The 27,968-nt window shown below is 35.4% G+C and overlaps 3 protein-coding genes across 4 annotated transcripts in view; all 3 read right to left on the bottom strand.

The window, feature by feature from the left end:
- Positions 1-1,077, bottom strand: part of LOC125818553 (caffeoylshikimate esterase-like) — a 271,599-nt gene extending 270,522 nt beyond the window's left edge. Inside the window, exon 1 of the mRNA XM_049498043.1 lies at positions 1,065-1,077. The gene's annotated coding sequence lies outside the window, so the exon portion shown is untranslated. The remainder of the gene's footprint in view (positions 1-1,064) is intronic.
- A 2,297-nt stretch (positions 1,078-3,374) lies between these two features.
- Positions 3,375-12,676, bottom strand: LOC125818724 (diphthine--ammonia ligase). 2 transcript variants are annotated; one of them, XM_049498238.1, is made up of 12 exons: positions 12,453-12,676; positions 12,301-12,372; positions 8,184-8,263; positions 7,626-7,851; positions 7,497-7,529; positions 7,267-7,349; positions 7,119-7,191; positions 6,256-6,586; positions 5,768-6,099; positions 5,236-5,573; positions 4,638-4,974; positions 3,375-3,747 (listed from the first exon to the last, which is right to left on the bottom strand). In XM_049498238.1, the coding sequence occupies exons 1-12, from the start codon at positions 12,528-12,530 to the stop codon at positions 3,532-3,534; spliced, it is 2,199 nt and encodes a 732-aa protein (XP_049354195.1). In that variant the 5' UTR covers positions 12,531-12,676; the 3' UTR covers positions 3,375-3,531. The 2 variants fall into 2 exon arrangements, with proteins under 2 accessions (XP_049354195.1, XP_049354194.1); XM_049498237.1 differs by having other exon boundaries at positions 7,119-7,349.
- Positions 12,677-13,702: 1,026 nt separating this feature from the next.
- Positions 13,703-27,811, bottom strand: LOC125818671 (serine/threonine protein phosphatase 2A regulatory subunit B''beta-like). Its single transcript, XM_049498182.1, has 13 exons — positions 27,283-27,811; positions 23,576-23,818; positions 23,379-23,484; positions 20,965-21,064; positions 20,471-20,576; positions 20,116-20,206; positions 18,922-19,063; positions 18,126-18,273; positions 17,881-17,990; positions 16,033-16,189; positions 15,214-15,339; positions 14,961-15,124; positions 13,703-14,235 (listed from the first exon to the last, which is right to left on the bottom strand). Exons 1-12 carry the CDS (start codon positions 27,430-27,432, stop codon positions 14,984-14,986), a joined length of 1,620 nt encoding a protein of 539 aa, XP_049354139.1. The 5' UTR covers positions 27,433-27,811; the 3' UTR covers positions 13,703-14,235; positions 14,961-14,983.
- Positions 27,812-27,968: the final 157 nt, after the last annotated feature.

Here is a 27,968-nt window from a genome sequence, read left to right on the forward strand (position 1 = left end):
GAGTTCGAGTCCCCTTGGGTACGGAGTCGCCTTTGCTAGGGAGCGTTTTACCCCCCAATGTGGGACTTTTCAGTGTGAATCCGAATTTAGTCGGGCTCCAACTCCAATGTAGGTACCGGACACCGGATGGGAAACCAAAAAAAAAAGTCTTGATTTTATTTTAGAATAATTTTGATGGTTTAGGTAAACAATTGATTTTATTGAAAAAAAATTAAAATCATAATCAATAAGAGAGATTTAAACATTTGTGTTGTTAGGTAACGTACAATAATTTATATATGTTTATTCTTGTCTTACAAAATATTATCAGAAATGTTATATTGTAAATTGAAAAAGAAATAATAATTATTAAATTATAATCAATTACAATATTTTTTTGTAGAATTTTTGAGAATAAATTATATTATAAAAATTAAATAAACGAAATATTATTTTCTAAATTTTGGCTTTAATCTCCATTTTATTGAGCCTTCTCTGTCGCCACTAGGCATCAGACCGGAATGGGACCACCAGATCAGACCGGAATGGTTTAAACGGGTTGTTGATTGGTATTGGGATGAATTGGATCGAAATTAGTGAGATGGAAATTGGATTTCGTCCCGTCTCACTATACACCGAGATAGACTTGAAACAGACTGGAATGGAAAGGGATAGAATAAACGGGATGACACATATAGTTATCAAAAAATATTTTTTAGTTTTTTAGAGTTAAAAGGAATAAATATTATATTTTGAATTACAAAAATACGCATAAATTTTTTTCCTAAGTTTATAAAGTATTTAAGTTTTGAAAATTTAAATTACTTTAGAAGTTAAGATTTAAGTTTATCGTATTTTTTTTTCTAAGTTTTTTAATATAAGTCAATTTTAAAGATACTTTTTCTAAACTTTTTCAATTTATACTAAGTCTGTAAGTTAAGTTTTATTAAAGTTATTTTTTCTATGTTTTTGAATTTATGTTATAAGTTTTTAAGATTTTAATTTTTTTAAGTTAAGTTATGACTTGTAATTTAAGTAACTTAAGTTTGATAAATCTTTTATTTAATTAAATTTATATTAAGTTTATATTATTTGAAGTTGATGAATTAAGTTTGTAATTTTAAAAAATTAAATAAACAAAAAGAAATGCTAATAAAAGTATAAAACAATGACAAAAATTTAAAAACCAATCCACTTTATTCAAATTTATATTACAGTTACAACTATTAGTAGAGTGTCTAATTTGCGCAGCCACCTTCTAAGAAACACTAATAGTTGTATAGTCCTAAAAAGCTTTTCTTTAACCTAGCTAAAGATTGACCGTTATCAACTTCTGGTCTTGATAAAACTTGTTGACGATCTTGAAGTCCATGCCATCGTCACTATTACATCCAATGGCTAAATCTAAGAAAAGTTCATATTGATTATCTAACTTTGGAAGTTCTTGATTTCTTCGCTCGACATTTATCTAATCTCTAAACAACACCGTTATCTCCAAACTGTATTCTGCTAACGAATATTTGTGGTCTTCAATTTGAAATTTTGTTGCGCTGAAAGTTGCCTCCAAAGCTACTGATGATCCTTAAATTGCAAGCACATCCATCACCATCCTACTAACTTTTGGAAATTGAGTTCCACGAGCCCTCCACCAGGTCAATAGTTGTGGTATACCTTCCTCGTTTATAATATTATTTGAGCCATGTTCAAGATATTTAACAAATTCATATTTATTAGAAGAATCAATATCAAGTTTATGTTTCATTCTATCAATGGGCACTTACTCGAGGTATAGAAGTTTGAGGATTTTCAACATTGTATTATGAACAATATTTATCATACATTTCTTTAGCAAGTAATTTGATGTTATTTTGACATGTTACCAAATTAGGTTCTTCGTGTGATTGAATATCTAAATTTTGATAAATGCATTCAACTAAAGCATTTGCACCATATTCTTTATATCCAAGGTTGAAAAGAATTGCAGTTAAATAAATTTGAGGGATATGAAAAAAATATTTTCTTAAATTTTGTAATCATAGATTCAATAGCATTTGTAAATAATTCATTTGTTTTATATTTAGAAAAAAAAGAAGATGAAATCTCATATACATGTATTAAAATTTCAGAAATAGTAGGATAATTCATTCTAGAAATTTTTTTAGTAACATCATAAAATGATTTAAAAAATATTCTAAGTTCATTTACTTCAGTTCAATCACTATCATTAAATTTTAAAATGCATTATGAGCATTAAATTACATAGTAATAAGCTTTCTATATGCATAAGCAATTTCAAGTATATCATCAAGGAAATTCCATCTAACTTTACATGCTTTGGACCTTAAATCAGAATAAGCATTATGACCATTAAATTGCATAATAACAATCATTTTTGTATATCACTCAAAAAGAAAAGAGGAAGCTTATGTATGCCCTCTGACAAACACAACTATGCAACCCCAAATTCAGGACATATACTCTACCCCCAAATAATTTGATATTACTCAATATATATTATTTTATTTTTCTTTTTAAATGTTCGATATCTTTATTTTTTTTACGTGTTCAATATCTCAATTGAAATTTTGAATTCATGCTAGTGTAAAAGAGTAAAGTGTTAAATTTAGATATAACAATTTTAATGAATTTCTAGGAATGTATTTATACTAACATGTTGATTTGGAATTCGAAGAGAATTTCAAAATTTTAAATCCGTTACAATTTTTGTTCAAAAATCTTCTACCTATGGTCCACCCATAGTTCTAAAATCCTACAAAGCATCTAGATTAAAGTTGGATAGACTTAAGATTGTAGTACTTTGTACGACGATATTACTTTGTTCATTGTTTTGAATATAAATACATTAAACCATGGACACGAGAAATAATCAAAATCACTACAAAGTACAAACAAGCTTCAGCTCTTATCTCTATTGTTCAATATGGTATCGGAGGCCAGCCCGGCCAAACCGTGATGTATTTGTATTTAATTGGTTGGATCAACTTTTAACCAAACCATGAACACCCCTACTTCAAAGTACTAAAACCGATTTAAAAAGGAGCCACTACACCAGCTAGCTTCTACTTGCAGCAGATGCATCATTCAACTCGATAAAACCTTACCTGCACCAAGTGTTTATACCAATCCAATAAATACATGATACATGTCTACGCATACGCTCCTATCATTAAACTATAGTTAATTAAATACACATTTTCATAAATCACCGACTGCGGGCTAAGGTTTTTCAATTCAACTCCATCAGCAAACGCTTGGCGTAAAAATTTTCCTTCAAACCAAATGACTTAAAAAATTGAGCACTAGAACTGAAAGCAATTAGAACATTTCTTCCAAGTCTCCCATCAAGGAACAGTCAAAAGTCACCATCTCTTCAATTCGAGTTGAAACACTCATATTTTCATTTCGTGTGAAGCAAAGTGTAAATTGTAACAATTGGGTATGGCAAAAACATAATAAGAATTTTGTCAAGTTCAAAACTCTCTTTTTCTGAATTGAAACATATAATATATCATTCCCCAATTTAAATGAGAACTAACATTTGCTAGCAATGAGTTCACATGTGAATATATCATCCAAGGTCGATAAAGAACGCCCAGCACCCAAGACAGGAACTATATTTAAAATAGGCTCAGCGTCTACTTTATTTCTCCGACTCATCTGAACAAGTTCATTGAACACATCAGAGAAGATTTCAGACAATGTTCCATGAGAGATATTAAGATTGTTTGCAAAGTAGAGCCGGAAATTCTGCAAAAAAGGAGAGAAGGTATTAAGAGGACTAGAATACTTCATCTAGGAAAAAGAATAGCAAAGCAAGAAAAAGAGGTCTTTTAAAGTGCAAACTATAAGAGAAAAATCCCCAGCTTTAGTGGCTCAATCTTTGTCAATTCCTCCCTACCATTACTGAGAAGTAGGAGTGGCAAACAAGCGAGTTAAGTCGAATATGAGTCTATCGAAAACGAGTTAAACAAAAATGGATAAAGTACTCGAATCGACTCATATTTTAAATGTGTTGGGTACCCAACCCATTTAAAATGGGTAAATATGAGTGGATACCCATATAAATTACCCATTCTACCACCCCTACTGAGAAGTAACCAAGCCTTTCAAACAGTTTTATTCCAATGGATTGGAAAGAAAAGAGAGTTCTTTTTCCATTGTTTACTTTTTTCTACCACTTTCTCATCCTTTCAGCACCTTCAGCTTAGACAGCTAATTACTCATAGTAATAGCTATAATGTGCTCAAGGCATAATCTCTTTTCGAAAAAAATCCGTGTAGGCATCTACAGAGAACTTCCCCATATTTTCAATAACATGTCTAATGCAAAGAGTGACTAGCTATTGAAGATCTTCCCAGATATTACTCTTCAACCTCCTAACCCTGAAAAAAAAAAGATATACTCCGCCGCAGCCACTCCAATTTCACCTATCTAGTTCATCAACTACAAACAATTCTATCCATATTGCATAATAAGGTCAAGAAAAGACTCCTTCTTAGTCTCTTTTTTTGTAAAGTGAAAGTAATATATTTAGCTATTTAATCAAGGAGACCTTGCACAGATTTATAAGTAGAAAGGGATATCACTCCAGGAAAATTTGTGAAATAAAATAGTTGGGCCAGGAAAAAGAAACTAACCATTATGTCGTCCCAAGAGAAATTATTCTCCGAAAGGACTTTATCGAGACGAGAAATGCAAAATCTTGCGATCAATATGACTTGTTCCTTTTCAACAAGACCTTTGGACATAACATTGGCAGGACATGCAACACTAGCGAGGGAGCAAATTTTTGCTGCAAGCTCTTCAGTAACTGAAAGAATTACTGTGCATATTTTGCCGTAAGCAACACATTTCTGAAGGCTAATGTCATGCCCGCAATAATCTTGTTCTGTGGTTTGTGATTGCTTGGTTAAGTCACTTGGACCCGACAAATACTCTCCCGTGTAAAACATAGGCTTTACCTCAACCAGAGCTCTACATAGAGGAAGTGCACTCAATTAATTTATTTTACGAGAAAGACAGATAAATAATAGGCCCATTTTATTCTCATGTCATACTGACTGGAGATAGACAACATATGGCATAACAAGAAACACAAATACAAAGGGAATTAAAATGACGATAGCAGATATCCGATTAAACTACAGCTAACTATTCACATAACAGTTCTTGGAGGAACAAATATTAGAGTGTCATTTATACTGTGGTCAATGGAGCACCGCTGACACAAATTACCTTTTCGGCAGATCAGGAACAAGAACATATAGGAAAATTGGATCTAGGACTTTGGACTTCTTTGTGCCATCAGCATGGTTCGACTTCATTTGCTTAAGAAGTGTTTCTGTTTTCTTTTGGACAATAATTCTTTCTGATTTTTCTACAGATTCTGAACAATATATCACAAAAACCATGGCTGACGTAGATATTGAACAATTAAAGCTTCTAGCAACTGCTTCACTGTTTTCCAGTGCCTGTTCAAGTTCCGCAACAGGACCTCCTTCACAGAGCAACATAGTTGCTGGGTCAAGCCCCAGCTGTCCTGCCATGTGTAGTATCTCATTGTGCAAAGTTGCCTGCCACATAGTGATTTGGTAAATAAATGAGAAGCAAATTTTCAAGATGATTATTCTCCTGATAGTAACAGAAGATAGAAATATCTAGTTAATTATATGCTTCATATTCAAGTCAAAAGCAAGACAGATTGAAAACAATAATCATGCTGATCCCAGAACAATATGAATGGTTCACTATTTAAGAAGATCAGTACCTGACTGTATGGACCAATACAGCTAGGAGCCCAGCAAGATATACTTTGTACATGCAAGACCTTTTTAGTAGGATCATTTGCCACTAAAACTTCAATATATGCCCTCCCTAAACCAACTAGCAATAGAGGGAGCTCAATGGTGGACCGTGATGGTACACCATAACGACACTTCTCTTGAGTAATAAATCTGACATAGGTCTCATTTGCCACGGCAAACTCATCCATATCAGCAATATAAAGATGGATATACAGTACATTTTCCCAAGAGGAACCATTTTCCACGAGCAGAGCTTCAATTCTCATTAGAACAACCTCCAGATCCTCCTGCAGATCTGGCAATAACAAGGCTAAAAGCATTGAAAACAAGAGAGATCCAAAAGAGACACGAAAGAGGAACTAGATCATAGAGAAAATTTAACAAATAGCAGTATATCCAAATATGATTCCACTTATAACATTAACCTTCTACAGTAACTTCAATGTTTTACCTGATGAATTTTTACTGGAGTCTTGGAGCCAGCAAGAAATAGAAAAGACATTATCCTTCATTGTTTTAGAAACTTTGAGCTCCTGTTTAGTAACACCTGACCGCTCAGACCTTATAGCAACAAATTCACTAGCAGCTTCACCTTCTTGTTGGACATCTCCTTCCACTTCAAATACTGTATCCAAATTGCTGGCTTCGTCAATGCCATTTGAAGATATTGACTCTACCTTATTTTCCAGATGGAATGCCAAGGGGTGGAGGATGCCAACAGGGGCTATGGAATCTGGAGAATGCAAGACGATTTGAAATTCATCCAGCACAATTCGAGCATTCTGGGAGAGTTGAAACATTAGACGAGTGATAGAAAAAGAGGGATGTAACTTTTAAGCACTAAATTCATACTCAATGTCACATCATTTTTGCTTCAGTTGACTTTGAATGTCAATTTTAGCTTTCAATCAGAAAGCTGGGAGAGTTGAAAAATTAAACATGATAAAGAAAGAAGACGTACATAATTTTAAAGCACCAAATTTCATTCCCTGTCTCGCATCTTTTTGCTTCATTTGACTTTTGAAGGTCACAATGAGCTTTACTAAATCCATTTAGAGGACTACACTCAAATTTGTCCCACCAAAATTTAGAAAATAATTAAAATCCCAACAAAAAATGCAAAAATAAATGCATTTTTTGAAAATGCAACAAAACAAAAATCATGGATCAGATTGATAAATATTCTCCAAAGGTGCTTGGTAATACTTTATCACAGAAGTAGTAGTTAAGCTATCTTTCTTTTTGAGACCACATAGTACAACCATATATTCTCTATGCAGACCATCCGAAAGGAGAGAAAGATGGAACACTTGCCTTAAATAGAGGGCAATCAAGCGTTAATGTTTCATATTCTCCACCTTCACCACAGACATTTATTCCATATAACCTGCCAAAAAGAGACATAAAAATGCGAAAAAAGTGAAGTAAAACAAAGCCAAAAATTTTGCTAACCATATCATACTCTTTTAGCTTGTGGAGATGGGGCTCCAGGTATGCTATCTCTTTTCCCAAGTGCTTTGAGGGGTTCAGTCCAATAGCAGCAACCTGAAAAGATTCAGAAGTATAGGGTTTAGTGTTTTGAGGGGTTCTCAAGTCAGCAATTGATTTCATATAGAGTGACCAAATCACGAATCCCACATGTATAATGTTTACATGTGAAATCTCAAATAAAAAGACCTCACAGATTCCTACCTTCACTGCTATTGCAATAATTCCATTTCTTATCTGCCATGGGAGTGGAGGGACAAAAGAAAAGAAGAAAACTTTAGAATAAAGTTATAATAGCAATTAATGTTTTCTCTATTTCTAACACAAATTTACCATTTCCTGCAGAAGAAAAGATTGATCTTGCTTCCATAGGTACGCCAATGAAACGAGCCCTAACCTTGAACATACACTTTCCACTCGTAATCTCTGGTAGTCAGATGCAATTGCACCAGAAGAAACTGCTGTAACAGAGGGTATCTGTCTTTTTACTTCTTTCAACAATATAAACATATCTTCAACTTCATCACCCGGAGTCATACTGTAGCTTAGGTCATGATGCCTGCGAAATCCAACTAGAAAAGTTATAAATAGAACATTATAAATAAAAAAATTGTGCTGTAGGCATGAAGCTACTTCTTTATCTTTGGCATATGCAAGTTAACAATTACATTAATACAAACATTTTACAAAGATTATTCAGGTAGAAGTATTACGGAAACATCATTTTCCCATCCTCTATCTCTCTCTCTCACTAAATATATATATATATATATAACAACTTCACATCTCTATCCTTCAACAAGAAATAATAAATGTCACCTCTCCAGTTCTTTAATAAGCACCCAGTAATAAAATTTTCAAACTTAGGCAATTGATTGCAAAAGGGCTTGCCTTGTGGATCCTTGAATTCGCCTCCGGAATAATGGGAGTCCCATGCATTTAGCATAACTAACAACTATCTGGTGCCCAACCTGCAGATACAGTTACCGAACATTTTAAATGAAAACATGGTATTAAGGAGAGGAGGAGAATATCGCTTATCTTTCTTATTAACAAAACTTATGATCAGAATTCTTGTAAATAAGAAAGGAAATTTCCACTAGTAGATGGGAGACATCAAGATGCTAGAAAGAGGATCATTTAACTATAACTCAACCTGAAATTAGTTCAGGTGTGGCTATATGAATTCTCGGCATTCAGGTTCTATCATTCCAATACTAACTAATTTGTCTTTTATGCAAATGTTGGATTCTCTATGTCAGTCTCATACTATTGCAACAGAAACATACAAGTCTAACCAGGATAAAAAGGAATCCTGAAAAACACTACGCATGCTGTAAGTGTTACACTGACCAACTCAACTATTATTATCGTCTATAGAGATAATTTACTTCACCTGCATTTTGCTTTTAGTTAGGTCCACACTGATTCTGAGATATTTGTATTCTGAAACAACTTGCCTCTCTGTGACTTTAGGTGTACACTCATTCCTTTTAGAATCTTCAATCATCAATGATGGCATCAATAACCCAATGCATCTAGAGGTTTATATAGGACATGGACAAAGTCAGTAGTACTAGGGCCTTCGAGTTGGAATTTCCAACTATAAGCAAGTGTAGCAAAGTCACCTCCATTCTCGATTTCTATAGCGACAGAGGGAGGTATCATACTAGAGTCAAAATCATGATTAGACTTTAGAGTCAGTTCGAAGAAAAGGAAGAACCAAATCCCCTTCTTCCTGATCTTATTGGCATTACAACAGGCCTAAGAGCAAGGAAGTCTCAAGAAAGTGATGTCAAAGCTGGTGGATACGCATCAATTGGCATTCATTAAGGGTAGGCATATCATGGATGTCATACTTATAGCCAATGAATGTGTAGATGTGAGGAAAATAACTAAAGTTCCTGGAATTCTATGTAAGTTGGACATAGAAAAGGCCTATGATCACCTCAACTGGGACTTTATGTGGTACACACTGGATAGGATGGGTTTTAAAAATAGGTGGATAAATTGGTTGAAGTACTGTGAGAGAACAGTCAAATTCTCAGTTTTATTAAATGATACCCCTCTGGTTTCTTTCCCTCAGAAAGAAGATTAAGGCAAGGGGATCCCCTCTCCCCCTTCCTTTTTATCCTAGCTATGGGAGGACTAAGTGGCATGTTGAAAACAGCACAATCAAATAACATGATCAGAGGGTTCTTGATGAATGATAGTGACACCAGGGGCTTATCTATCTCCCATTTGCAGTATGATGATGACACCCTAGTGTTCTATGGTGCAGAGGAAGAACAACTAAAGCATCTAAGGATCATATCTATATTGTTTGAAGCTGTCTCAGGACTACATATAAACTGGGGAAAATTTTTTGTCTACCCCATGAATGAAGTCCCAGAAATCAACAGACTAGCTGGCCTCTTAGAGGTAAAGTGGGAGAAATGCCTACCACTTACCTAGGGATACCTCTAGGAGCAAACAGTAAATCAAAGAATCTATGGAATGCAGTGGTGGAGAAGTGTGAAAAAATGCCAGTAAATTGGAGAAGCCAATACCTATCCTTGGGTGGAAGATTGACACTAATTAATAGTGTGCTTGATGCTATGCCAACCTACATGATATTAGTATTCCCTATGTCAGGGAGTGTTTTAAAGAAGTTAGAATCCATTAGGAGAAACTTTTTATGGCAAGAAAATGGAGAGGGGGAAAAGAAATATCACTTGGTGAAACAACAAAAAAAGAAGGGGGAATGGGCATAAAAAATCTCAAAGTTCAAAACCAGAGTCTCCTCTTGAAGTGACTGTGAAGGTTTGCTTCTGTAGAACAAGGTCTGTGGAAAGATGTTACAATCTCCAGATTTGCAATGGAGGACTTATGGGTTACTGAGGAAGATAAAACCCTTATGGGGTTGGTTTATGGAGAACAATCAGGAATTTATGGTCTAAAATATGGGGAAATTCAAAAATTGATATAGGAAATGGAAGGAAGACATTCTTCTGGAATGATGTGTGGGTTGGACAACACTCCCTGAAACAGTTGCATCCTGAGATTTATAATCTGAACCAACAGAAGGAAGCAACAGTAGCAGAAGTCGGAGACAACCAAGGATGGAACCTATCTTTTAGGAGAAGGTTGAATGACTGGGAAATAGACAAATTAGCAGATTTCTACAAGTCCTTAGAGTAGGCAAACAACCTTGACACAAATGAGGATAGTTTACAATGGTTGAGGGCCAACAATGGGAAGTTCACAATAAAATCAGCTTATAGACGTCTTGACAGGCCAGCTGAAATGTTTCTACCATGGACTTGGAAGATGATATCGAAAATTAATGTACCTCACAAGGTGGCTTGTTTCACCTGGTTGGTAGCTAGGGAAGCAGTACTAACTCCGTACAATCAAATGAAAAGGGGAAGACAGTTATGCTCCAGGTGCTTTTTTTGTGAAAGAGAAACAGAGACAACAAAACATCTCTTCTTCCATTGCAGAGTGACAGAGAAACTATGACAGGACTTTTTGAATTTGAGGGGAATCAGTTGGTCCATGCCAAGACACACCCCAGAAAATCATGCTGGAATAGAGAAAGGAATACATCAAGTCACAAGGAAAGATGAAAGATTGTCCTTGCTTGCATCTGGTGGACAATTTGGAAGGAAAGGAACCAGAGTAGCTTCGAAAACAAGAGCATCCCTTTCAAGAGTTTGAAGTTGAACTGCCTTATAACCCTCTATTTTTGGTGTAACCATGTCCTTCCCAAAGAGGTGGAGGCTATTACTCACTTTTTAGATAGTTTAGGAGGGGTATATATGATAGATCTTTTGGTTTTGCTTATTGTATACTACTGATGTAATTACTACTGAAATAAACCATTGGTGTATTGTTGTCTATAAAATGTTAACTTTCTCAAAGAAAAAGAGCAAGGAAGTCTCAACTCCCCAATCCACCCGGGTGAGGGGTGAACCTTCTGACTGATTCAATCTCAATCTATTGCTGCCAATCGACAACCCATTAAGGGGAAATTCTCTCATTTTATCCTCCAGATATACAACTTTTACCCTCTATTGAATGTGATCATTTATTTCTTATCAAGCATGTATGACCGCACATCCATCTTAATATTAGAACTTCTACAACATTTTCTCTCTGTGGATGTCGTCGCCTTACAAGCCCAACAATCATAACATTGATTTTCTCACAAGTCACAACTGTCTTAGCAGAAAAATACATAAAGACATTTTCCAGCAGATACATTATAGAAAGTTTCTGATGCAGCTTACAACCTCAAGGTGCGCAAGACAGCATAGACACCACCATTATCATGGAAGATAAAAAAGCAGTTTATAACTAACCAAAAGATCTTTTTTTTTCATTTTGATAAGCTTCAATCAGATTGAGTTTTGCAAGAAGGATGTTCCCCTTAAGCATTAGTTCCATTTTCACATGCATATATAATGAACTTCTCTAATTCAACACCTCTTCAATAAAATAATCCAACTATGACAGACCCTCTGAATGTTATGCATATAGGGAATTCATATGTTGGGACTTAAAAAGCAGAGGCAGAGACAAAATTTGAAGTTTATGCGTTCAGGATTCTAATCCTAAAGTTACAAGGTTCTAAATTACTCCCTCCGTTTTAATTTGGGCATAAAGTATAAGAAAGTAAATAGACTTTAGAATCTTGTGGTTTTAAAGAAAAGACGGGTAGAATGTACCAAAACATCTTTAACCTTGTGGTCTTAAAACATGCCGCAGGCAAAGTTAGAATTAAAGAGTTGCCAAAAAAAAAAAAAAAGGAAAGAGACATACTTTTTGAAATGGAGAAAATTAAGACAAACAAACTGAAAGTGGGAGTAATAATTTGTACATTTTCAATGAAAATTTTAATATAAATTCAAGGTTTGAACCAAAGTTACTGCTTTAGCCGAACTCATAACCAAAGGCTAGCTCCGCTCCAGCTTACAAAAATATCACCATCGGTTCTTTCAGCATTTAAAGAGAAAAAAAAACTCACTGTTTGATACATGTAGCTATCAAGCTCATCGGTTGCATCATCAGCGGGAATCAAATTAGCCAACGCAACAATCTGAAAATTGCCAGAATAAGAGCACAATAACAAGCGACAAAATCATCAAACACTTAGGTAAAGAGACAAAAATTGAGAACCTCGTGACCATATTGAATGCATTTCATCATGGCATAGCAACTGTCCTTGCCGCCACTGACTAAAGCAACGACTTTCATATTGTTTAACACAGCCACCGGCCAGTAACTGTCTCCGTCTCCGACAAGATAGCGCCGGCGAAGTAGGGTTTTTTGAAAAAAGAGGGGAGTTTGTGCTCTGCTTATTTTTGTCTTTCTTTGTTTGACTAAAGAGTAAAAGATGTTGCGTGGATTTTTTTTGGGTTTTGTGACGTCTCCGTTTCCTAAGTCAATCAACCAAGTCCGCCAAGCATGCGAGTAACTCGACTAATTATAATGACATTAACTTGACATACGGACCAATAAAATGATTAGTCAGCTGCTTACTATTAATATGTTTTTTGAATTTATTTAATTAAAAACCTTTTTTATCTCAATACACTAATAACTTGATTAATTATAATGACATTAGCTTGACATACGGACCAATAAGATGATTAATCAGCTGTTTACTACTAATATGTTTTTTGAATCTTATATCTATATTTAATTAAAAACTTGTTGCCTCAATACACTATTTTTTAGTTTGTTAATATTGTCTTTCCATATTTACAAATAAATTAACTTTAGAACTCTTAGCTTACTAATTTATTATCCCACAAATATCATAGACACAATTTAGATTGCAAATTTTAAAATGCTTTTTTTTGTTCATTCATAAACTTAGTGCTTCAATGAACTATGTTACATAAATTTTAAACAGTGGGAATATTAGTTATTGGTTATGCTATGACATTTTCTTCTATGTTATTTGGCTAATTGATATGTTAGCCAAATTTAACCGTCCAGTTGTACCTCTTGACATGTGATAAAGCTTAACCTTAATTTGCAAGCTTCAAAACATAATCTCTCCTCACTCTTCTTTGTATGGGATATTCTCATTATAATTCAAAGTTTAAACTTGGATCTCTTGATACTTCAACCTCCTTACGATGCCGATGCAGTTTTACTATAGTAAAACAACATAACCAATTGTGAGATGATCTCACAAGTGGAGTCTGAAGAGATAGAATCTACGCAAATCTTACCCCTACCTTTGTAGGGTAGAGAGATTGTTTCTGGTTTTACTACAGTAATACATGAATATGCTTTGTTTGTTTAATCCTGAGTGAATCTTGATGCAGATGTGTTGATGACCTGTTAACTGATCAAATACCATCAGTCAACTAAATGTATTATCCATCCTCTAACATCAGATTAGAAAGGCAGACAGAAATAGAGAAGCCATATCATTACACAGTCGATACAGAACTACCATGATTCACATGCCACTAAAAGAAGAGTCTAATCCACAAAAGAATAATAAAAGGAGCAAAAAGCTGATCACATGGACTGTGGGACTAGCCATACTAAACCTCTTCAAGAAAAACTGTATTTGCAACCACCAAAAATCGGCACTAGAACAAATAAATAAGAATATGGACTTCGTACAGCTAAAGAGGGAACAAGCGCGGAGAGAAGTTATGAACTACTGGAATCTAGTTTTTCATTAATCATCTATCACCAATCGGCGCACTTGCAAAGCCCTTGATATTTCAAGTCAGAAGTTTCCAACACTAGCATGCCCTTATACTTCATGAGAGCATGCTCTATGCAGATCAAACAAACATTTCCTCCTCGGCTATCTCATAAAAACATCTTGATAACTCACACGGATAAGCTTGTCCCACTTGACTGTTCCGTGCAAATTAACTCTTTGCAACTCAATAAGCCAGCTTGAAACAAGATTTGCTATAGGCACACCTGGCTGGAGAAAGAACAGAGCTTTTAAGCATAAGGTCAGGCTGCTTGACAAATGGAGAAAACAATATTGCATCATGTCTAACTTGGCCATTTCCAACTACAACTAACATATCGAATAAGAAGTGGTAATATATCTACAAGTAGGAAGAGGCCAAGTCATAAAAATTTCTACATGCCACATAAACTAACTGCATCCCAAATGTGGCATGAACAATAGGTGTACTTTGTGTCGACTGAAAAATCAAGAAAATGTGGATACTATCCTGAGACACCTAAAATCTCTCTTATAAAAGTGGATTCACATTAATTTGGGTGACAAATGACAATACATTCTGCTTTATGAATTTTTCAGTAATTGACAGCATTTGAAACTGATGCTCGGTCATGGGTATGTATTTTTCTCCTATATTCAAGTAATTTAGCAAAAGCGTCTATTTTTCTACTATAACAGCATGCTTTAACATTATATGCAACTCCACAAACGTACATCTTACAGCTACGGTTGTGTAAATGTCAAGAAACTCTCACTAGCTATTTTCAGAGAGAAGTTGAATCTAGTCAAGCATTAAACTTTCTTCCAGAAAAAGTAATATGCATCAACAGTGAACAAAATGTTTTACAGCATCATCGGAGATGTAGACATGGCATGAGAAGAAATAATGGGTGGCAGAACTATCGATGTATGTAGATGCAGCCTTAGGTTATTCTAAGTAACTGCATTCTCCATACCATTCTATCTCACAGACTAGAACTCAGAAGGGAGCCTCGAGTGATTCATCCCAGACATCTGCACTTCCATTGGAGGCTTCCTCTGCATCTTCCTCCATTGAGAGCCTAATATATTCCCTGTGTGCGAAGCGATCCCATTCAGTCAGATTTGGGTTCTCACGCTCCTGGAAACAAGAAGAAACTCATGTCAACCATTGGTAACAACAGCCAAGCAACACCAGAACTACATTATAAACTATATATTAGCCTTTACCTGACGAATTAGGAACGGGTCGCGGGTTTCAAAGGCCATGAACTTATTGAGGTTAAAAAGTATGTTAAAAACACTACCGGAGAGCCTGCTCCCCTTCAAATCACGTAATGTAAAGTAGCTTTCATTCTGCAACAAAGAAACTTGAATTATATCTGTTATTGTACTTGGAAAAAAGAGCAGACGATACAAATTAAAACTACATGTTTTTTTTTTTAACATATAGTACACCTTATCAAACAATCTAACAAGTTCAAGTAGTCATAACATACATCTCAAGGCAACAATAGCAACACAACTACAAATCAATTTCAGAATAGTCGGAATTGGCTATATGAATCCTCAAAATTCATTCTGCACCATCTGGGCCTCATTTCATTTCAATACTCAATTAATGTCTTTTCAAAACCAATTAGGATAGTACTAGAGAATTTGAGATTCTCTACATTTAGTATTAATATACAACAAACAACATACCCACTGTAAAAAAAGTATTAACATACAAATCCTCTAAACAAATTTTAAAAAAACATATAGCAAACAGCTTAGCACCCAGAAAAAAAAAAGTGGGTGTATCAATAAGACAGACTTAATTCCAACAAACATTAATGAAAACACAAATCTAAATACAATTAAAACAACCTTTCACCACATCCAAAGGGATTATTTAGACAAATCTTACTCACAAAATTTAACTTGGCATGAAAAATGTCCAATCATTGTAAGTATTCATACAGATCAGATGATTATGGAGCAAGAATTACAACATGGAAAAGACGCAAGATAAGAAAGGATGGGAAATGTGAAAAGTTCCAAAATTACCTCTGGACTGACCATGTCAACTATTTGACACAAAATATCCTCAAAAAGCACTGGCTCTTGGGCCATGCATTCCATTCTATGCAACTGCTCCTCATAAAAGAATTGCATCTCATTCCTAGTTATAACCCCATTTCCATCCATATCTATGCATTTGAACCTGATCAAGAAAGAAAATAACAAACAAACAGAAACAGTGTCAACAGGGCATGTCTGCGTACATTACATAACTATACACTTCCCAAAACTACTTTTCTGAAGTGAATTGACCAATATGTAACAACTCTACTCAGCCTAACGCACATCAACGAGCTTTTGCCTGATGGTTGAAACAAGTATACAAGGAAATACCCAAGATCAGCAGCACAGAACCAGCAATTTAACTAAGTGCATTCAAACAAGTCATAATGTTTCACCAACACTCAACAGTGAACAAACAAGAGAGTTGCAACAATGCTTTTAGTGTAATTAAATATAGAAAATCTTACTTGGTTATCAAATCATCTGCTTCAAAAGTTTTGTGTGATGCCTTACGGATAATTAATGAACATACAGTCAAAAAAAAATTAACCCCCCCCCCCCTTTGGTGTGTCCCAAAAAATGGCACTTTCCTATCTTTGGAATTAATTTAACTTTCAACTTTTAATTTACCCTTAATGACACTACTTGCTGCGATCCCTCGTGCCCACTCATTTAAAAAGACAATTTTGTACTTAACACATATTTGGCTTACATGTCAAAAGTCCTTGTTAATTTCTCAACTCTATCCCAATCAAACAGTGTCACATAAAATGGGAAGAAGGGAGTAGCCTATTCTTTGAGAACGGAAAGAAATAAAAAGTAGTTAATTTATTTGATAGTGTATACATTAATGAACTGGAAAGTAACAAAAATTCCATCATAAGGAAATTAACTGTTTTTTTATACATTATAAATTCCATATACAGCAAATATTTTGATTAACAACTTCATTTCATGTCTCAATTATATACCCACTAGTATTTTCTATGACATTCCTCTTTTTTTTTAGTGTGTGGGGTGGAGGTGGTGGTTGGTTAAGATACTCCCTCCATCTCAATTTATGTAGTGGTGTTTAACTGAGCACGACGTATAAGAAAGAAAAACTTTTGAAACTTGTGATCTAAAACAAAAATTAGACATTTGTGTGGCTAAAAATAATCCCATAAAGGGTAAAATGAAAATTTCAAAGTTAAATTGCTTCAGAATAAGTATGACATTCTTTTTTAAAGGGACGAGAAAGGGAACGTATGCCTCATAAATTGGGATGGATGGAGTACTAAAAATTGCTTGGATTGTCATCTGCAAGCTTATAACAATTCGGTTCCAAAGGTGCTTCAATCATAAACCAATCTTGCACCCTATAAGGATTATTCCACGCATCTCAGAATCTAAATAAGCAAATAATAGCACCCATTAGTAGGCATTTTTGCAAGGAACTCTTATGAATCCTTATGAATTATGATATCTAAGTTACTCAAACATACTATGGTTAGGAACTATTATTAAATGCATCCATTATCTAACGCCTTCAGGTATTTCCGAAAACCAAATGATGGACAATTGTATATTCCAGAGAAATATCTTTTTTACGAAACATTCCACCATCATCTCTTCTCTTCCATAATCAATAAATTAATGAGCACAATACAGAAGTGAATCCACAATCAACATCAGTCACTAATATTTATTGGGAAGGGTGGTTATGACAAATTGGTTTTCCACAAGGAAATTTCCTCAGTAGCATAATCTCCACTCAGCAGAAACCAAACTCTTGAGTCACACTAAAAGTGCAAAGATTGCAAGAAAGTTGAATGTCAATTCGAAACTGACCAGTATTCAAGACTAGGCTCTGATGATTTATCCTCCTCTGACAATATAAAATAAACAAAATCTTCATAGCCCATCTTCCCTTCAACTTTACTGGTGAACTTCCTTGGAACCTGTTAGCAAATTAAAGCATAAAACTCCTTATGAAGTGATGAGCAAGCAAAGCATTCTTAAGAATACAAGAGTTATAAACTCAAAACAGGTAAGATAAAACTGCAAACAACAAGCAGTACATGAAAGACCCGGACCTGAGAAAATATTCTATCAACAATCCTGTAAGTAAGGGCATGATTGCCATATCGAATGAGGTTCTCTTTATCAATGAGAAAATCATGATCGGTGTCAAGCTCCCAAAACTTGCAATATATCACGTAAAAATGTTCATACGAGAAGTACCTGTAGCAAAAATAAAGTGCTCAAGAACTTAATAGAGAAGATGTCAAGCTAGATTACGTGTGTATCAAACTCAAGAAGAAATATGAATGTATTTAATATCTGCCGCAAAAATCCAATATTTTAAAGAAATCTACAAAAAACATAGTTTATGCAGTTTTCTAGCACCCAGTTTTTTTTCAAATATTGTTTGATTGTTTTAATAACCGACAAATTCCCATGTATTAATGGTGCACGGTTCGAAACTTGACGGATAATGAGCCCGTGCCTCTACCTTCCACAATTAAATGCCAGACTTTTATCTATGGAATGATCCAAACCCATGAAGCACTCTTAACCCACACATTGCGAACTACACTCATAACACTAGACCAAGACTTGGGTGGCAAAAAGAATTTTGCAATTTTAGTGGCATATAATGCCTTTTTCCGTGTATCTGTTTTTGACACATCCTATGGAGTATGGTTTCCTACAATCAGTGTCTCATAAACATGCTTGTAATTAAACTAAACCGAAAAGACATTTGAATAATTACATGGTGAAACTATATTGAATAAATGATATCAAATGATGTAAAAGAACTGAGTCTCTTAAACTTCTCACAAATAAATTTTGCAATTATTTCATGCCCATATTATAAGCAAGGATTACCTTAGGACCTTGTTAATGTCATCTTCTTCATCCGCATGTTGCATTGCAGCAATAAGGTCAGAACGTCTCAGCTCCTTGAGGGTAAGACGGCCATTACCCGATCGATTCACGTAATAAAATATTCTGTATACTACAGTTTCAGCTGGCAAATGCAACAAAATTAGCTGTCAAGAAAACAGTCTGCTGCCAGAAAGAAAAATGAAGGCAGACTTATCCTAAAAATAAAAAAAGACAGAAAAGTGAAGGCAAAAGAAGTTGGCTAAATTTAATTGGAAGATGATTCCTTTGATGGGAGAAAGTAATGAAAATCCCCAAGGACTTCAATAAAAACATTAACTGGGGATGTCGTAGAATACTTATATAGAAAAGGAATTCCCGTAAAGATCTTCCTAAAAGGTCTTTGACAAGAAACAGCTTTTCAAGTACAAGCAAGTCAAACATGTTGTAATTGCTACCCGTCTCAAAAGTTCATTTATGATGTAAGCATCAGATGACATAAAAGATGGACGCAACAGAAACAATATAGAACACACAATGAAACAGTTAGGAAACAAAAGAATACAAATGGATCTGTTAAAAACAGTTTATTTATCAGTGCTGGAGGCTGGTAATCAATAGCCACCCCTTGTTCTCCAATATCATAGAAGACCAGGGAAAAATCTCAATTGAGGCAAAAAAACACTAGTTGAATCTTCCTACTTACCCAAGCTTGGTAGACAAAGTTACCAGGTTCTTATGCGGGTGAGAGGTAGTTCCTACCAGTGAAATAGTCTAGATGCATGTAAGATGGACCATACACTACCTTCATAAAATTTTATAAATAAAAAAATATGGGAACCCGTATGTCCTTCATCACCTTCTTTACATCCAGTAAGCGTGAGTATACATCCACTCAATTCAAGTTCCACTGATCCAGTTCCCAATCCCAAAAGGCCTACCTCAAGAATTAATTATGCACCAGCCCATTTTTCTTCCCTTTTTTTTTTCTGGAGGGGGGGGGAAGGGGGGGTAGAAAAGATGCTTTGTGTTAAAACATAATAGTCCTCTCAAGAAATAAGTTGATCAGAATCTCTATTGAGAACTTCTAACAATAGTTATAAACATTTGAAGACATTAACATTCTGTAGCCCAAAAAGTATATCTGCAGATTATGAGTGCAGTGAATCAATGCAGCATGTGAGACTGAGAAGGTACCATAACGCTCTTGAAATTCAGGTGTGCTCTGTAAGAACTCCAACCCTGGATGTGTTGCCAAAAGTTCCCGAAGAATGGGTTTGAAGTCATCCTGCAATCCAGTTGATAGAATTCATTGGAAAAAAGAGGACAATTTATTTTCCAAACAACTACACCTGAGTCCCAAATAAGTTGGGGACAGCTATATGAATCCGGAATCCCCATCATTTAATTTCAAAAGAAGAGGATGAAAGATTTGTGCGCACAGAATTATAATCAAACCAAAATCATTTTATCTTCTGAATTACGACACAGAAAATACAGTGCAAATGAATCAGAAGAAATTTTAAACATCAACAGGAACTAGAGAAAGTACCTGCACGAGGTATCTAAGGTCTGGCTGCTTCAAGATTGTGTACATTTGAGTTGCTATATCTTTTGTCAACATGTTGCCGTGTATCCAATAATCAACAAACGCATCCCTGCAGCCATGTGAAGCAAATTGCATTTAACTCACTCCTCAAGTGCTCAGAAATATTTCACATCAATTAACAAATGCCTCAGGCACATTGCACGTGACTCTGATACATTTGGTTTCATTTCATGGGTTTTCTTTCTGCCTCTTAAATGTTCATTTCAAATATAACACACTACGAAGGTGAGCATAGTTTGGGAAAAATAGAAATCAGAACCAAAATGCAATTTTTTGAGATTTTTGTTTTGAATTGTTGGATTATGGACTGAATCTCGGATCTAAATTTTAAAATGATGGATTTTGGATTGCACTTCGAATTTGGGACTTCCGATTTGGGATGTGTATCCAGAAAGTAAATGAATCATCTTGATACTCAAAAAGACAAAAACATGTACCTGGTTATGACGCCAGTGCTGTCAACATCAATCTTCTTAAAAAGGACTGCGGAGAAGAACGATGGCAGCTTGCATATTTCCTTTGTAATTGGTTTAAACTCTAACAACCAATGAAAAAATAAATTAGTGTTAATAGTTACAACTCAAATGCACAACAAATAAACAAAGGGCTCTTTAATCAGGTGTCTTCATTCCAACAGCATAACCCCAGCACTTGCAAATTATAAACAATATTGAAAATTTCAGCATTCACATTTTGCTCTAGTTCCAAATTCCAATGAAATGCAGCAATTATTCCAATGTAGTGCATCCACATGGTAACCCAAAAATAATATTCTTCCAGGGAACTAACTTTGAATGAGATGCCACTCAAAGGTGAAGGTTCCGATGAAATGAAAAAAGTTGATAAAAGAATAATCTATGTGAAGGACATGAAAAGGTTAAAGTGACAACAACAACATACCGGGTGTATTCCCACAAGTGGGGCCGGGGGAGGGTAGAGTGTTCGCAAACCTTACCCCTACCTCGGAGAGATAGAGAGGTTTCGGAAAGACCCTTGACTCAAGTAACTCATAACAAGGCAGTTGAAAAGCCGAATACAGCACTCAATAGGACATAGCAACTAAGTCATAGCAATAATATGGAAAGCATAACATAGCATCAAGAGCAAAATAATGTGATAACTGAAGCACACGAAACATTAGGTAAAACAGAAAATGAGAGAAAGAAACTTCTTATCGGATTGGTTTTGTTAATAACATACAAGAGGGCTCCTGAATAGAGTTTTGGTCTACATGAATAAGGTTCCCAATTCTCAGGGATTTCAATTATGGCCGAATTGTTTTTTAAAAAATACTCTTAATTTTTTTGATGGTGATACTCAGAAAATTATGTATTGTTCTCCTGACTAACACAACAATTGCTATCTAAAGTAAATGATATTCTTTGTAATTCTCTCGACTTTTGCCAGCCGAAGCAGTCACAGTTCAGTATAAACAGATAAGCTGGGACAATAACTGCCAGGACTAGAGAATGGACAGATTGGCTCAACTTGGGAAATTAGAGGAGCTAACTTTTAATTATGACTCATTGTACGGGAAGTAAAGAATAGGGGCAGTTTTTACTCTGAGGTCATGCCACAACATATTGTCTAACCTGACAGTAGCAAAACAGAAATGGGCTAAGAAGAGCAATGCACCTCTAACGGTGGCAAACTTTGGCACTGGACATTCCCATATTGGGGACTATCGGGTAGTATGCCAGCACACACCTCATAGTTGGCGAATTGGTGGGTTCAATTCCCATGGATGCACGCCAATGGGACCCTCCAATGCGTCTACTGGAATTGGTTTTGTATCAATGGTATCTCATTGCCATAAATAACAAATTGATGTCAATAGTTCCCACATATTATGGATAACGTAGTCAACATCTATATGTTTCCTCGGTGCACTCTTTAGAATACACTGCTTGGGCTGGATTTGCAGTGAACATGCCACAGATTGACTGGGATAGATGTTACATATATGAGGGTGAGGAACAAAATTTTCTGAAGGACACTGAAGTCATGCGGACTTGAAACATATTTCTATCCCTGTTTGAAGTTTAGTGGGTAATGCCTAGAACATTGAAATATGCCCTCACAAGCTCAAAGGCAAGGATACTTATTTTTTCCATGCCACCCACAGGATACACGTTTTTACTTTTTTTAACTTAAGTTAATTTGTTTTTGGAGGGTAAAGTATTATAAATATATAAGTATAAAGAGGTACTTAATCAGTGACTTGTTTGTCTCATCATAATGCTATGCATGGTGCTTTATATAACCCTGTACCAGTCCAAAATCATGTCTGGTGCATTTTATTCTTTCTTCTATTTCATGATTGTTGATCTCAATGGATTGGCAACAGGAAGTATTTATGTTCTCCAAATGCAGGTGAAATTTTGGCTTAAGAATGTCAAAGGTGGGTGGTCCATTGAATGTGTCTATCACATCTTCGGGCACAAATGTCACTGCAACTAATTTTTGTGGCGGTCCATTAGAAACTTCTGGAATAAAAATGTGTATCTTGTGAGTGGTATGGGAAAAAAAGGATTCACAGCTGCTCTGAAGGAAGAATTGAAGCACATAGTTCAAAACTCAAAGAACTATATACTATGATGAACTTCATTTAAAAGGGAGACAGTTCATTTTTAGCAATTTTGTGTTTAACTAGCAATTAGTTGGTACTGTTTAGTGATAAAATCCCATCACAGATCAACCCACCCCTACCCCCACCCCATTTTTTCTGCAAAAGAAAACAGTTGAAGTGGATTTAATCTAAGAACAAGGAGTCTCAAATCAGAAGGTCGCTAACATATCCATAATCAGTTCAAAAGCCTTCATAGAAATCAATTCGTAAAGTACAACTTACCATTCATTTGTAGCCCATCCGTGTGACCATAAAAGAACTGGTTTATCCTAAACAAGCAGCGTTCCTTCAATTCATTTGGAGGGGGGCGGCCATTTTGAAAGTAAAACTGCCATCATAAGCATTTTCGAGAAAACGTCACAACTACAATCTCAACAGTTCGCAAATAAAAGAACCACTCAGAATTAGGTATTCCATACCTGTGGTATCAGTTCTTTTGCTGGATCATTAATTAATTTCAGAGGAGACCCCAATGAAGAGGGTCCAGCCCTGTGCTTTGAGATTCGAGGTGAACCAGATGAACTTCTAGGAGAAAGTGGAGGTGTACTTCCAGCAGGAAACATGGACGGCAAAGAATTAGTTGCCGCGACATTTGTCCCAGAAGATGTAGTAGACATATTCAACGGACCGCCACCTTTGGCATTCTTAAGCAAAGATTTCACCTGCATGTGGACAAAACAAATATTTTCTGTAACCAATAGATAGAAATCAGCAATAAAACAAAAAATGAGAAAGGAGTAAAATGCACCAGACATGGTTTTGGTAAAAGCACTATGCATATCATTATGATGAGATAAACAAGTCACTGATAAAGTACCTCTCTATAGTTCTATATGGTGAACGCGCTCTATCAACGAGTCTTAAGTAAGCAATTTGATTTTTTAAGAACATAATTTTATCCAAAGGTCTACTTGTCTAACAAGTCAGGCAATAAAATTGTATATGTTTTTCTTGGTAACCCTTCCATACTAGTAGGTGGATGATGAACATATCAAAATTCTATAGGTCACCCAACAAAAAAAAAACGGCATCTCAATCTCAAACTATTCAGGGTCAACAATAAGAAACCCTACACATGTTTCCGTTATGTATGAGCACAATTCATTCCAACACTCAATAATGTCTTTTAAGTTAGGTTAGAGGTTCTCCAGAACTAGAAATTTGCTAAATCACCTTTGTACCTACACAGGCATAACCTTCCCTCATATGCTAAAACGACATTAGACAAACATAGAACTTAATATAAGTGTTCCAACAAAAAGAAGTTTAACCATAATTCGTATTGCTTTGCTTCCATTATGTTTTATTCTTAGCTAAATCTGCTTTTCTTGATTATAAATTATACATTTTCCAAGAGTTTTCAAAGGTGAAAAGTAAAAAAAGCTCTAAGGTCCATTGATGCTTTAAGCACAAATCGCAAATAAAGTGTGGGAGTTAATGAAGAGAGGCACAAATGGAGGAAAAAATACAAATATGTATGTGGAGTCCAAGACAAATAATTGTAATAAAAAATAACAAATATATGGACAAGAAATTGAAAAAAAGATTATGATAAAGTGAAATATGAATCATTTAGTGTCGCCTCTTCATGATTATGCTCATTGGCAAGGAAAACTATGAATTTTAGCCTTGAATCTTGATGATGACATTGAAGTGTCCATGATGCAAGGCAAAGCGTTCAACATGTTTTGTGCCTCATCAGTGTTAAGCGAGCCATTGACAAGAGTGGTTTTTCAAGACAATTTATCTAAGTGATTTAAAGTCTATCTCATTACAGTTTAACACCGTCAATCATCACATAGAACCTACAGTTGCTTATGCATTTGGAATTTACGCAGTTCATTAACCAAACAATCTGGAACGATTTATTTGGTTTTATCCTCTATGTGTCAATTGATGCATTTGGACATTTCATCATGATTAAACCATCTTGATTTTGTGGAAGTTTTTGTGGTGAACAGTTGAAGAAATAGCACACTTCTTGTCCTTATAAGTCTTCTAACTTAACCAACTACTTTTTCCTTTGGAATGTCAAGAGTTCATCCTTTTTTCCCATCCAATAAGCTTTAAAACCTTCTATTTCCATTGTTTCGGCACGTGGTTAATAAACACTGTGGCTAGTGTAGACTAATGACATACCAAATTTACTACATCAAAAATGGGAAGTTCCAAATTTTCCTCACAACTTACCATGGACTATGAAGTTTCTTACTTCTAGAAGTTTATGGTAAACAATTTCCAGGCTCTTAAGGGAAAACAAAAAGGGCATGGCACTTTATTTTGTTTGGGATGCAACGGGTGATGCCGGGCACAATGAAGGAGGTTTTGCAAAGTTGGACTCATATGAGAAGGAAGAAAGGCCCAAGGGAAAGGAGAGTGGCCCCGTTAGCCATCACGTGGGTTATTTGGAAAGAGAGAAATAAGGGGGCCTTTTTGAAGGAGTGGAGCAAGCTTTTATAAAATTGCAAAGTAGTTTTTTGTCTCTAGTTTCCTTTTGGTGTTCATGTTTGTAGAGGATTGGACCTCTTTTATACGTAGGTTCTCACAATTATTAATAAAATTATTTACCTTACCACAAAAATGGTGGAAATATAACTATCAAGAGAATGTTGAAGAAAAGTAAAGCCCCACTAAAGCTTTTTAGATCAAGGTAAAAAAATTTATCAGGATAAAGCTCCACTACAAGTGGTATGCTTTGGTTGGATAGCCATCCATAATCTGCAGGAAAGGTGGTAATCACTTGCAGTGATGTATGAGAAGTCTGCCAAGCCCATAAACCATTTGTTCCTGCATTACTTTCCACTCTCCAGCTTGACAGTTTCTTAATCACTTCAGAGCCCAATTGGTGATTTCAAGGACTCTGAAAGAAGCTGTCACTAGCTGAAGTGGTCAAAGAATAAGGAAGCATATCTAAACTTATCGGAACACTGCTCCTTTTCACATTTTGGAGACTTTAGATAAAGGAGTAAGGTTTTTTACCCAAAGATACGTTCTGTTCCCAACAGCTTCACCGACCAAACTGAAAATTCTTAATGGATGAAGATTCCATGATTTGATCACTTCCAATTATCTTGATAGTTGATACTAAGACAAACTGCCCAATCTCTTTTTTGGAGTAAAGATAATGCCAAATGAAGGAGTCCCATCTCTGAGAGCAATTCTCTGAATTTATACGTGCATAGAATTCATAGATTGCTACCATAGTTTTCTGAGCATAGCTAGACAATTGTATTTGCAGGTAATGTTCTAAAAGAAGTGACGCTCTTTTGCGGCACCAATTGGTGAGCCAGGTCATTTAGACTTGTTATTAAAAGATGTTACCCACAGAATTCGGCATATAATTGAACTATGAAAGTGGAAACAACCCGAAAAATCCACCGAGTTCAGTCATCTTAATGCATATTCACAGCATAAGAGAACCCTCTTGTGTAAAACGATAAAAATAGCTTCAAGAAAACTAAAAGGATATGCCGAACGGCCGCCTAACTAATGATTGGTTGGTTCATACAGATTCTAATGTGAAGTTTACCATGTTGTTAAGACAGCCATGTTTTCGATAAATGTTGTGGTGACTGGTGTTTGGCCCAGTTTGCGCACCCCTCAACTATTCTACCGCATAAATGATACCTTCCACTAGCACAACTACCAGGTAATCTACCCCCAAGGCTAATCACCTAGTGCCCTCAAATAGGATAATAATACATATATTGTTATGTGAGATTGTAATAGCAATCTCAATAATAAGTTTTAAGGGTATTTTTAGACATTTCATGTACTCTTATCCTAGTATTGCAAATACATCTATTCTTACCGTATTTTCTCCCACATAGAACATGTAGATTCCACCATAAGTTTTCAAGGTGTCACTAATGCAGAGTTTATACTGGAAGCCAAGCATTTTATTAGTAGTGCAGGGTATTGCACCAAGATCAGTTTTTTCCTTATACAGCACACCACCAAACCAGTGGTAACCTATAAAACAGTAAGTACTCCCACACAGTACAGGTTGACACATTTCCAAATAATTATACCCACCTACAAGGAAAGCCAAATTGAAATTTTGACAGCAAACTCCTACTACATCAAAAAAAAAAAAAAATTACGAAATTATAAATCAGTGAATTACCAAAGCTGTAGTATCAGGAAGCGAAAGCCATTGATCATATAGCTTCTCGGCAACAAAAGGATTAGTTTTAATAGCCAAAGGAGACAACTCAGGTAACTGCAAAAGCTCAGCATCCAAACTCGCTACATCACCATTAAAATCCACATCCATCGCGAATCGCGATACCTCTTCTTTTTTTTTTTTCAAAAATCAAATCAAATCGAACCAAACCAAAACCGCAAGATCTTCAAATACCTAAACGAACCACAATTGCTCTTCGCATCGCATGAAATCTTCCAAATCCCAATAAAATTAGGGTTCCGTCACCAAACAACCAAAAAAACAAAAAATGTAACCGGATCTTTGCGAATCGTAAGTTCGCGAAACCCTCAGATGGATTGAAAATTGAATGAGATCGGAGGGGAGAGAATTTACAGAGGAGAAAAACGAAACCCTGGAAGCAAAGTATTGTGTTTTGTGTGAAGGGAAAAAAAAGGAGAAGAAGAGATGTAGAAGAAGAAGAGAAGAGTATAATAATAAACGTAAATAAATGATCCACAAAAAAGAAGCACACCCAAAGGTGACTCCAAAATACAATTGTATATTCATCACGTGACACTACCACATGAACAAATGTTCTGAATTAACGAGCCTACCAAGTATGTCATCGAACTTTAATGAAAGACTCATTTATAACTGATAATTCG

The sequence above is a fragment of the Solanum verrucosum genome, unplaced genomic scaffold (assembly GCF_900185275.1).
Source record: "Solanum verrucosum unplaced genomic scaffold, falcon-dt-bn FXZP01000252.1, whole genome shotgun sequence".
NCBI classification, from domain to species: Eukaryota; Viridiplantae; Streptophyta; class Magnoliopsida; order Solanales; family Solanaceae; genus Solanum; species Solanum verrucosum.